Genomic DNA, 13,219 nt, shown 5'->3' with positions numbered 1-13,219 from the left:
TCCACACTCAAGGGGGACCAATGGCAAGAAGAATCTTTTGGGTCACAAACAGGATATCACTGTCTGATGTACTATAATCTTTACTGATAGGAATGATACAACCAGGCGTCACAGACTTACTGCTTTTTCTGTGATATGCAAACAACATAAACTTTTACTTCATCTTAGTCACACGTGAGGTGGTTACTCAATAAGGTTCAGAATTATGAATAGAGAAATGAAAACTTAATCTAAGATGGTAAGAAATAATGCAATCTTATAAACATACAATGTCTTTCTTTTTGTGTCACATGTTCTATTGCAGGTATTACAGTTTATTTCACTATGAACGTGTTGGTTGGAGCTTTCAACACATCAGATGCCATAATCAATTTGTTGATGTCAGGATGAATAAAATCTTACATGTTAGTAAAATGACATGCTTTCAATCTGTCATTTTTATTTTCCTTAAATTTACTTTTCTCTCCTAGTGATGGCAAAATGCATTATGATTATAAATTTTTAAACAGAGGAAAAAAAGAATGCTGGAATCAGTTAATACAAAAACTAGATTCCAGTGCCACTAGGAACAATTAGGCTCTTCTGAGCAAACGACACCAAACAATTTTAACTTTTATATGACAAAAATGTCCTGGAAGTAAAAAATTACAGGGCAAGACAATGTAGCCATAGGCTAGATCAATTCAAAACTCAGTCCAAGAAAACTTGGCATATAAACAGATTAAGTTTGAATTGTGTTTCAATATAGAGTAGAGGAATATAATCTGAGAATTTTAAATACAAAACAGTGATATTTGATGAAGCCATCCAATGAATTATTATGCAATGAATCTTTTAATATGCTTTGACTAAAGTGATTAAGTAGCAGGCTATGATGTCCAACTAACGGACCCTAAAAAAAGTCATCTTCTCTTTTTCTTAGCAAGAAAAATTATATTTGATGGTATTTGGGGTGTTACCATAGGCACTATCAAGAACAAAAATTTCCTGGCAATGAGTAAAATCCACAAACCCTCAAGAGACTAAATTTAATACTAAATTTCACATATTTCTTGTAAACTCACTAATACATCAGTGGAGTTTCTAAGCAATCTTATCGGGTAACTGCGTAAAGGTTAATTTGCTAACACTCTGTTTAAATTAAAAGACACAGAAGCAGATGAGCAATTCATAATGTAAATAATATTCTCTGTTTTCTTTTACTTTTTTAAAATGGGAACCGTCTCAGTCATTGACAGCAATCATGATCTCTGGGTCGGCACCTTTCACGGATTAATTAACTGATGGGGAGGCTGGTGTACCAGAGCACAGTCAGTAATTGCCAGAGAAATTTGCTACGGGTCTTGTTGCAAAATCTGTAGGCCCAGAGACTTTCTTGTACTACTGGATTTTTATGCAGCTTCTAATCCCCAGAATCCCATGGGAAGAATAAAGGATATCTATTTCCATAGATGGTACCACAATTCACCTGAGTTTGGCAAAGAAACTAGATCTTGATTTTTTTTTTTCCTTTTCCCAAAGGCACATATGTAATTCATTACCTGTTGGTTATACCTACAAAATATACATCAAATCTACCCACTTCTCTCTGTCTCCATTCCCATCACCTTGACCAGACTAGCCTAATCTCTCCTGCACTACTACACTGGTTTCCCAAATGGTTTACTTGCCTTGCTCCAGCACAAACTGGATATTTATAACATGAGACACTTCCAACATTTGACACTTGAAAATGATACTTCATCAGCTATACAAGGAAAAGGTCTGGCAATTGCAACAGGACTGACAACTATTTTTTGGGAAAAGCAATCTTTATTATTATAGTAATAAGAATAAAATGTTTTTAGTAACTAATACATTTTTTTAAATATAGCTAAGGAAAAAGAGGCAGGTAACAGTCTCCTAAGAACTTTTCTGTCTTCAGTTCAGTCTCTGAGCAATTCAACTATCCAACATGTTTCTTAGTTTTCTCATCTAGAGAAGGAGTTGGAACACACTGGCTACATTTCAAGATAATCCAAGGTGAATGAGCCATTGACCAGGGCTTTTCCAGTCATAATAGACACCTCTGGAAGCCGTAGTTTTTGAAACCATTAGTTAAGGTACAAAGTTGAGTCCAGGAAAAATTGGCTTCTACATAATTTGAACTTGAGAAGGACTAGAGGACAGAGTGTATTGTCTGTGTGTATGTAGACATAACAAAGCTATTTTCATGCACAGTCCTGGCAGAAGGCCCGTGGTAACTGCTCTGTGGGTCTGGTTACAATTATTTCACTATAAGGAAGAGTTCAGGACAGTACATCCCTTCTCTGTCCGCTAGGCCTCAAGTCAAAATGTGCATTGTTTTTACCTTATAAACCTTTTCAGCTCTCCTCCCTGGCTTTCTTTTAATTCTCTTCACCCTCTTCACGCTGTATACCCCAAGCATTCATACCAGAAATCTCAGCAGAATTTTAAGCCCAACATACAACACTCCAATACACAAAAACTCTTAAGAGTGTGTGAAAGGAAGGGCGTGTGGAATACCTGCTTCTTTACCCTTGTATTTGTGTGGAATCAGGGCACATATTCTTGTATTTCTCTCTGTGCGAGCACTTTCTAAGTTCTAATTAAAATAAATAAAACTGTCGTAAAAGGAAAAGCTTGGTATGCCCTCTGCAATTTTACCTCAATAAGCAAATACACTTGTGCTCCCCACCCACTGCAGCATCTCACAGAGCTGAATGTGGCCCTTGGGAAAATTTTTAATGAGACATTTTATACTAAAATGTGTTTTTAATTTAAAAAATACAAAGATGATAAGACTAGTTTACAGGATATCAGTACTAAGATGCTAACCTCAATATTAAGAAATGTTTATGTCTATCCTTCTTATGTAGCCTCCGTTAACAGTGCTCAGTTCTAGAAATCTGATGCACCCCTCACCCCAGTGAGTACTTTAACTCAGAGCTGGCTGGTTCAAAACTCCAGAACCCCTTCTCGACTGTCCCACATATTAACTTCTCACAATCACTGTATCCCAAATATTCTGGTCATTTTCCAACAATTTTCCAACACTGGAAACACATAGGTAAGACAGATTATGATGAAAGGTGAAACAGAAACAGAGTGGTTGATTCATCTGAATTACGTAAGATTTATATAGACGGACTTTTTAGGTTTACAAGAAATGCAGATGGTCAGTTTAATTTCCTGAGAAAATTTTCAGGATGGATTTGTGAAATCAACAGCATATGGTGTGAATCATCCTTTGGCTCAACACTTCTTTAACTTTTCACACTTTGACCTTTCCATGTCTCGAATGATCCCTTCCTCCAAAGATAAAAGGTAGAGGGGCTTCTCTTGGAAGGTGAGAGGGGGAATAACATCATGTCTTTATTTTAGCCAGGTGAAGTCCACTTCTAGCGAATGATAAATCAACAGGATGAGAGACGAGTTGAGGCAGTATGGGAGAAAGAAGTCACTAATGAATATCAGCTAAAGTATTTGGAAGGTAAAAGTAATTAACGGAGCAATTCTTTAACTTCTCTAGGAGTCAGTTCCATTGTACAAAAAATAATGTTGGACTAGATGAATTAATTTAATATTTGTTGAGAATGGACCTTGTTCAAAACACTACGCTTAGGTGTCATGGAGGATACAAATATCTATGGAACCAATGTTCCAATTTGAATCATCAAAGCTGGGCATTTCTATTTTCATCCAAGTCCTGCACCCTCTACAACCTTTCCCCCAGAATGATTTCATTGACTTCCTTAAATAATTTGCATATATCTGTTAGTGTACATTTGCTTCCCTAATGAGAATATATAATCCCCTGAAAGCAAGTGCTATATAATATTTTATACATATTTGAATTATGCCCTGAGTAACTTAGTGCCTAGTATGATGCTTTAATTTTTTGCAGCGTTCAATATATTTGTTATATACACATAAATAAAGATAAGATATAATCCTTATTCTCAAGGAATTTAAATTTAATTTGCAATAGGAGGGAAAAGATAAGTAATAAGGAGAAAGTAGATGAGCCTACCTAGAAACATGTGAATGTGTATATGTATGTGCATATATAAGATACCAGAGGGAGCTAATGTTCAATATGCATCAGGTGTATTTCTGCTGTAGAAGAGCAGCTGTTATTTTAATTTATTTTCTAAATTTAGATCTAGATATATTAGGTTTTCTCACAGTAAAGTATTCTTGTGGCCTCTGAGATATGAAACGTAAGAAAAAGGCTTTGGGGTCACTTAAAGCAAGAATTTGTAGGCGATTCTTTATACCAATACCCTTTTAGGAAGTTTTAGATAATTTCAGACGTTTCAACCTGACACAGTCCCTTTTATTTACCATTCACAGTACAGTGTAACGTTTCTTGATTACTGAACATATATTCTTCAATTTTCCAATGAAAGACCCTTTGCAATTAGAAGAAGAAAGGTTCCTTTGATGAACTTAATTTTGTATTTCCTGAGTTGATGCTGATATTTTTACATATGAAATATTCCACTAAAATAAGCTTTTCTTTGCTAATAATTGCAGATGGGTGAGGAAAACTTTCAGTACAACTTATTATTCTGAGCACTCTGTACTTTCATGAATGTTAGACTTTATTTTATAAACCATTTAATACAAAACATCATTTAACAGCAAGCTTTTTTATTTTTTTCCCCATAGGTCCATAGCACTAGGAACATATACTAGGATCTAGATGCAAAACACTTATAGACATAAGGTGTTCTGCCAGGTTGCTAAGCTAAAATTAGTACAGCCATCTTTCATTTCGGTTTTTCATTTAATAAATCTGTTTCCTTGTATACGCATTTTATTTGAACTTTTTGAGTTAGGTTACGTAAAAAGACACCATTTTAAGCAGCAATAGCCCAAATGATATCCTATAATCACTGATTACATGTTCCCTATTCACTTAGCTGAAACACCAGAAAGTCACCAAAAAAAATCCACACACACACACAAAATTTGTACTGTTAAACCTTCTGAACCAATAAAATGTTCTGAGGGTACCACAACACAAAAGTTTTTTCTCCCCTCTCTTTTAAGATTAAAGTATTTTCTCTTATTCTGAAATTGTCCATAATTTTTGGAAGCATCTTTAAGAGCAAGGAGGAAATCTCCCACTTTAGCAGAAAAGCAAGACTCATGATGAGATTGTCAAAGGTGGCTGATCTGCCCGCCTCAGTCTCCCAAAGTGCTGGGATTATAGGCATGAGCCACTGTGCCCAGCCATAGCAAAGTTATTTCATGATCAAACTTGTTATGTTTGAATAAGAGATCTGGATACTTTATCTGTTTCTGTTTTGTATTTCATTCCACTTCTTTTTCTTTCTCCCCCACGACATTTTTTTTGAGATAAGGTCTCATTCTATTGCCCAGGCTGGAGTGCAATAGAATCTGGTGTAATCATAGCTCACTGCAGCCTTGAACTCCTGGGCTCAAGGGATCCTCCTGGCCTCAGCCTCCTGAGTAGCTAGGACTACAGGATGGATGTATTTATTTTCTTTTCCCTTAAGTTTCCTGGGAAGGTTTTCGAATGGCAGAAAGGCCAATGGTAGAAGCAGCATCACAGAAGGCACCACAGTCCTACCCATGCAGGCAGACATCTGGAATGTAAGGAAAGGAGGCTGGGGAAAAGCTCAGGATCTAGTTTTCTCTAATGTTCCTAGGACTGAGTAAATACAGTAATCTAGTGATGTTCAGAGAAACAATAAATTTCTCCTGATAGTACAGGGTTAGCTAGGACATGCAGTTAAATAGGGACTGGCAGACACCTGCAGCTTTTCATTCAAAGGCTCAGCATATCCATTTACTAAATGAACCCTGACAGGCCATGCATTCCCAGCGAGTAGGGCAGTGTCCTGAGTCATAACTCTGCCTAGCACTGTGGCTTTCTCTCCTCTCTTCTTAAAAGAGAGTATCTTGTAGATCTTGCTCCTCAACTTGTGATAGTAAAGGCTGAATCTCAAAATACCAAATTTCAAGTGCTATTGAGAAGTAATAGTGTTAAGAGGAGATTGCAAGGGGTGGGGCTGGGTAAATGAGTGAGGCACATATACAAGGAATAGGTTTAGATTTAGAGCAACTGCAGCCTTAATGCAGTTGGAGCTCCTCTCTTTAATTTCTTAGTTTTAGGTATGTTTCACATTCAGCTGGAGGCCCAATGCTTATTGATGCTAATTTAACATCAATATCTGACCCACCCTTTTAGTAACTCAGACCTCTTTCCCGTAATTTTGAGCTTCATTTTACAGGCAAAGATTGGCCTGTACAACAAACCAATGGAGTTACAAAAAATGGTTTGTTCTTTCTCAGTTTATCAGATAGTTTACCATCCATCTTGGCCCCACAATTGGAGTGGACTGTTCACATCTTAAAACACAGTGGATTTTCCAGGTAGCCTGTATCTTAGGAACTTCCTTCTACTCATCACAGTTTTGTCAAAAATAGATCTTTAAAATGCTCAAAATGCAAAAGAGAGAGAGAAAAAAAAAAACAGCTGTAGTGTTTCAATGTGTTACGCAGTCCGAAGTGACCTTATCTCAGGCTATTTGAGGCACAAAGCAAGATTTTTACATTTCAGCTTAAATCATGATTAAAACAACTGTTTTTTTTTTTTTTTAAATAATAGTGTTACAGTAATATCTCAAAGAACTGAGTATCACCTAATTCTATGTAGCAATAGTTACAGTATCAGGCTGCCAAGTTTTAGTTTGAGATAGCCTTTGAGGGGGATCAGGACAGAGGAATTCCTAATGTTTTTTCTTTTAATATTTTGTGGAAACATATTCCAGAGAAACAATCTAGAGTTTCAGAATAAAACTGTGTATTTTCAAAATCCTGGGTAGAGTTCACCAAATTAAAAACACAAACACTTAATTGAGACTTCTGCTGCCAGAACACTTTAGTGAAAAGTTGTAAAGTGAGAATTTAATAGGATAAGTGCCAGTTCCTTGCTAAACCCAAACTTTTAACACCTTGAAAGATGTAATATGTTGAAAATGACTTCATATTTAACCTCGTCAAAAAGAAAGAAATCCAAATGTTCATGTGGGCTTGGATATCTCTCAATGTCAAGGCTTGGGCAAGAGGCCACCCAGAGACAAGGCACCACATCCAGAGCCCATGTTCTTCCCCTAGTTTCAGTCCAACCCATGACTTAGCAATTTACTGTATCCGCATTATATTCAGGTCCAGCTGCCTTAACATAGGCTCTCCGTCTTACAGAGGGGCAGCTGTGAATGCTGGGAAATTACCTGTGTCCTGAGAATGAACTAGCATGATTCTTTTTTTTTTTTCTTTTTTGAGACGGAGTCTCGCTCTGTCACCAGGCTGGAGTGCCGTGGTGCGATCTCGGCTCACTGCGAGCTCCGCCTCCCGGGTTCAAGTGATTCCCCTGCCTCAGCTTCCCCGGTAGCTGGGACTACAAGTGCCCGCCACCACACCCAGCTAATTTTTGTATTTTTAGTAGAGACGGGGTTTCACCATGTTGGCCAGGATAGTCTCAATCTCTTGACCTCGTGATCCACCCGCCTTGGCCTCCCAAAGTGCTGGGATTACAGGCGTGAGTCACTGCGCCCAGCCACACAGTTCTTATTGTAATCCCTAAGCCTCTTCATTATCTTCGTATTCCTTCCCTGTCACTGGCTATTGCGCTACTTCAGGGTGCAACTAGATGAATGGGCCTTTCCCTTCCTCCCTAGGGCAGAGGTGCAAGGTGATTTTTAGAATACCGCTTATATCATTAGTTCAGTTCCTTTTTCTTATGATCTTCCTGCAGGGAGAGCCTCAGAGAACAGGCCTTCCATCCCTATTCTAAAATTGGACAAGACAGGTTTGGAATTCAGATTTTTTTCAGAGATGGTGCCCGTAACATACATGACCCAAAACCTCCAGCGGGGGGCTGAGCCAGCACCTCACAATCAAATACATGAATATTTCACAATAAATGTTATAAATAATACTGTAAATAGCCTCAAATAAGTTTATGGCAAACTTTGCCAAAAAACGAACTCTAGTGTTAAATTTGCAAAAGAACGTTCAGTTTTCCTGGCATTTAGGATTTTAAAATTGAGGACAAGAGATTTTAGATCTGTATTATTAGGTTTTCAAAAAGTTAAGACAAATTAACCTATTCTTAGAGAAAAAAGAGATGGGGACCTATTTACAAATAGCCTAAAGGGGTCTTTCACAGTAATCTTTTTGACATAGAATTTGACTATATTGAACAGGATTTGATATAAGTGGGTTGTCCTTGTCCCTGGCATATTCTATTCTGCAGAGCCAGTCTGTGACTGTGCTATTGTCGTGGAATCTGAGCTGCCTAGTCATGCTTCAGAGAAAGGGACCAGAAATGGGCAGACCTAACCTCTCTGGGACGCTCAGGAACATTCCCAGACTAGAATAAAAACCTCAACAAGGCAAGAGAGGGAGCCAACTGGCATGCATGTGCTATGACTCCATAATAAAGTAATCACACAGTTTGATTTTTTAAGCCTGTAAAACCAAAAACCTTATCTTCTTAATATAGGGGAATTTTTTTTAAAAGCCCAAACCTTTCAAGTTTTCAAGGTGGGATTGGGAAGATTATATTCTAGGTTGTCATGCTAGGGGCCATATACAAGGGAAGGGGTACGTTTTCCCTGAGATCAGGGGTTGTCACCATTGAAGACATATAGAGATCAAGGCTTACTTGGCTTCCAGGGCCAGTGCAATGATGCCTGCAGCCATGGGGGCTGAGGCCGACGTCCCAGTGTGGTTGTCGGTGCAACGCTGCCTCAGATCTGTAGTGATCTGGAAAACAAAGTGAAAAGTTTAGATCTCTGAGGCCAATGTGAGTTACCTGCAAGTAGAAAGAAATATAGTCATAAAAATAGAATGGGGGTATATGTTAAATACTTGGTTTAAATTCCTTGTTCCTACATGCCTGTAAATCATATCACTTCCAGAGAATTGCCTGCGTAGATCAACTCTGAAAAGGGAAGGGTTTGGAAACTGAACTCCATTTCTGTTAAAACCAGGGTCAAAACCAGGATGAGCCTATGGATGAAAACATAAAGACTGTGCAAATACCTCTTTAAATTCTGCTCTGTAAGCATCTTGCTTGCTTCTCCCTAGCGCCAGTTCTGGTTAAAACTGAAGTTCTTTCCTTGCCCCAAATTTTAAAATAATCAAACACATTGTATCAAATCCAGACACAGAGCAGGCACTGGCAACATACAGAATAAAAGTACACAGTCCCTGCAGCCCAGAACTGTTACCTTGGGGAACCACAGATTTCAAGCCAAAAGTATGCTCTGCCATAGAAAGAACCTTTGGTGGTGGACCTGTTTCTAGAATCAATAGAAATGTTGCATGGATGAACCAAGACTTCCTCAAAGACATAACATGGATACTAAAAATAAGGCTGAAGCCAGTGTACTTGATCTGCAATTATAGCACTAAGTGTAAGCTTGTATATTAGAGAAAATTAGTTATTTCTCCATTTTATTTTTTAATCAAAATGTGAGAACTAAGTCATTTTTATCCTCTTGGCTTAAATCCAGTTCACTTCAGCTGTGACGGAATATTATCATCATCTAGCAAAGGCAATGTTTCTCAACCTTTGTTTCATTATTTTCTCACTATGGAAAAAAATACATTACATTTAAATTCTCCTTAAATACTACGGAATAAGATTCTAGAAACCACTGAAATAGCTCTAAGATTTTTAAAATCCTCCCTCTTGGACAAGAATCTATTTTTTGCCCTCTTGGGGACATTATCACCTCTGGGGGAGTATAGAGGGCTGTGAGAGGAGTTAGTGGTCTCACTGAAGTTACTGGAAGACTATTAGTATCTGTCTTTGGCATCAAGGCAAGTATATTACCATATATTACAGATAAAGGTCAGCAGAAAGGTGAAGGGAGATCCAGGCAGCTGAAAACAAAGCCCTCTCCTTCAAAGTGCTTCTTTCAAGAGGAGTGTGAAAATCAGTTAAATTTGGTTTGGAAAGAAATTTGATCTTCACAGGAACAAAGTGCTTTATAGCTCCTTAGAGACAGAGTCTCGCTTAGAAGTTTATTCTAGGTCACACGAAGATGTCTAAGTAGACTCTTTTATGACCTCTCATGGATCTAGATAGGCATTCTGGCTGATTTAGTTTCACATGAGACCGTAAGTTCTTACTATCCTTTCTTTGTTCCTTTTGACAATGCTAATGTTACCAGATTATCTGTACTAGATGGATATGGGTACTGATATAAAAGGAGTGAAAGAATGAACAAAGATCTATAGAACTCCATAGATATGGTGGTGGGGAAGGAGTCAAACCTTTCACTATGCGTTCCTGAATGAATGAATGAATGAATGGTGTGCAAAAACCCGGAAGCCATCTACTGAACCTCGACATCTGATGCTTGCAGGATGTTTGGGTAAACAGGGCCCTACCCACTTCTATGTTAAGAAATTGGGCTTTTCATTGTTGACTTTAAAAGGTATTTTTTATTGTGTTAAAAAGTATATAACATAAATCTACCCTCTGAACAATTTTTATGTGTGCAGTACAATGTTGTTAACCATATGTACAAGCTTATACAATATCACTAGGTTTTTTCATCTTGCAGAAGTCAAATTCTGTATCCATTGTACAATTCCCTATTCTCCCTCCCCTTACCTCCTGGCAACCACCATTCTTGTTTCTACTGCTATGTGTTTGATTCCTCTACATACCTCATGTAAGTGGAATCATACAGTATTTGTCTTTTCATAATAGGATTATCTCATGTAGCATCATGTCCTGAAGGTTTACCAATATTGTACCATATGACAGGATTTCCTTACTTTATAAGGCTGAATATATTCCATGATGCCACATTTTCTTTATCCATTCATCTGTCAATGGACACATGGGTGGCGTCTACCTCTCAGCTACTGTGAAGAAGGCTGAAAATGCACATGGGGGAGCAGAAATCTCTCTGAGACCCTGTTTTCAGTGCTTTCAAATAGATAATTCCAGAAGAGGAATTGCTGGGTTGTTAAAAGGAATTGCTGCCTCATTTGAAATTATGGGTGAATTAGCAGCCTGATTTTCCAAAGCCCTGGTCCCTAAGTCAATGCATGAACAACCCAGAAGTAGCTTGTTTCCAGGTGTCCAGATCTGCTGTTGTTGAGACGGCCTTGCCTGCATTCTTCCTATTTTACCTCACCCCATGGTCACAGTCCTTTGTTCAAGTTTTATTTTTTTTTTCAATGATTTGTGCCTGGATTCAAGACTTTTCATGATATTTTCCCACTTGGCTCTCCTTGCTTATTCTTCAGCTGCACCAGACACTTTCAATGCACAGAAACAAATCCAGAATAAACACTCCAAGTGTGTGTAGCATTTGAGTCTAATAAATAACCACCTTCAGCCAACCTCAAATGTGAACAGTCAAAATGTTATGATCTTGCATTTGCAATAGGAATATGCTTCGTCTGTATAGTGACCAGGTATCTATGCATACAACATATACTTTAATATAAAGTCACTTAGTACATTTATATATAAACACAAATGAAGTGTTAAATGCTATTAATGTAGGCAAGTCTGTGTAATTCCAAATCCCCATTGTGTTATAATTTTTTTCAACCACTTGAAACGAAACTTGAGACTGGGGACTAGGGCTGGATGGGGTGGAGGAGAAAGGTGATGGAAAGGAGTAGTTAAAAGGAATGGGGAGAAAAGAAACAAAAACATCCCCGCTCCCTTCTCATCCTGCTTGAAATGGAAATTCCAGCTGGGTCATTTCATGAGGACGTTACTATCAGAGGGGGCAATATTTAGGTGTAAATTGCTGGAAAGATCTAAGGCAGGGTTTTCGTCATTAAGAGAAGCCACAGTATTGGAGTTTTTGTGTCTATCTTCAGAAATAAAAGGCAAAGACCACCAAAGAGCAGGCAATCTTGAAGAAAAATGACATTATGAAAACTGGAACCACACGGAAAATCCCCATTAATCACAACACATGTATATAGGATCTGACAGTGTAATTTAAAGGCAAGTTGCATTCAACAGTTGGCCCACGACATGGGGCAGGGAGCGCAAAGATTCTACATGCAAGCACTTTCACTTTAGATTCCATTTTAAAGAATGTCTCAGAATTTGGTCTCAATCCTGACGGCACATCTTGCATGCTCCAAATTCCCCCAAATTCACTACACAAATCAGAAACAGAATTTTTCTCCAAAGAACTTCTCAGATTGCTCAAGAAAATATCATTTGTGCCCATCAGAGTGATGGAAACTGGAAAAGGACACCAGACCCTGAGCCAGATCAAAGCCGTCCTGATCAGCAAATCAGATTTTCAGTATCTCTCAGGATCAGTAGCAGATGGTTTTTTGGACTCCACTATGCTGGGGATGTCATCTTCCTTTGGTGAGAAGCGGTGGATATTGTTCAGGTTTAGACAGCCTCCACTAAGATGAACCATCACTTTTTCTCACCCTAAGCAATTATTTCCTAATATTTCACATTTCATTACTTGCTCTGATTGGACATTTGGTTTTAGCCTATTGATGTAAGTCTCCAGGGAATCTCAGTTCAGATTGACTTTGGCCATAAGTGACAAGCTTTTATAGCAAGCCCACAGTCAAGCGTTTCTCTCTCCTTGATATCTAGTGATCTATTTTACTTTGAAGGTGCCATATTGTCTCATATCTGTTAAAAGAGCAACTGAACAGATAGTTTTGAAACATGAAATGATCTTACTGTCTGTTAGGTTGAATTTGTTTCTGGTGTTGATTTTGATTTGAACTAGAATTGTGCCAAGAAAGCTGTTCCAGACACAGCTATGGGGGAGAAGGGCAGAAACGAAATCTTAAATGTGTCAATGACTAAAATAGAAGAAGCTGATTTATTAAGCACAGTAAAATAAAAAAGAACTGAGGCCGGGCGCGGTGGCTCAAGCCTGTAATCCCAGCACTTTGGGAGGCCGAGACGGGTGGATCACGAGGTCAGGAGATCGAGACCATCCTGGCTAATACGGTGAAACCCCGTCTCTACTAAAAAATACAAAAATCTAGCCGGGTGAGGTGGCGGGCGCCTGTAGTCCCAGCTACTCGGGAGGCTGAGGCAGGAGAATGGCGTAAACCCGGGAGGTGGAGCTTGCAGTGAGCTGAGATCCGGCCACTGCACTCTAGCCTGGACGACAGAGCGAGACTCCGTCTCAACAACAACAACAACAACAAA

General features: G+C 38.5%; 1 protein-coding gene across 5 annotated transcripts in view; it reads right to left on the bottom strand.

Annotated features, from left to right (window-relative positions):
• The window catches only part of PCSK5 (proprotein convertase subtilisin/kexin type 5), a 483,293-nt gene that overhangs the window by 251,037 nt on the left and 219,037 nt on the right, over positions 1-13,219 (bottom strand). For all 5 annotated transcript variants that reach the window (XM_017892732.1, XM_017892728.1, XM_017892730.1 and 2 more), the window contains exon 9: positions 8,705-8,805. In XM_017892732.1, the coding sequence (XP_017748221.1) occupies positions 8,705-8,805 (101 nt within the window). The remainder of the gene's footprint in view (positions 1-8,704; positions 8,806-13,219) is intronic.

Source organism: Rhinopithecus bieti, unplaced genomic scaffold, assembly GCF_001698545.2.
Source record: "Rhinopithecus bieti isolate Rb0 unplaced genomic scaffold, ASM169854v2 scaffold_19708, whole genome shotgun sequence".
NCBI lineage: Eukaryota > Metazoa > Chordata > Mammalia > Primates > Cercopithecidae > Rhinopithecus > Rhinopithecus bieti.
This window is presented reverse-complemented; position numbering and strand designations above follow the sequence as displayed.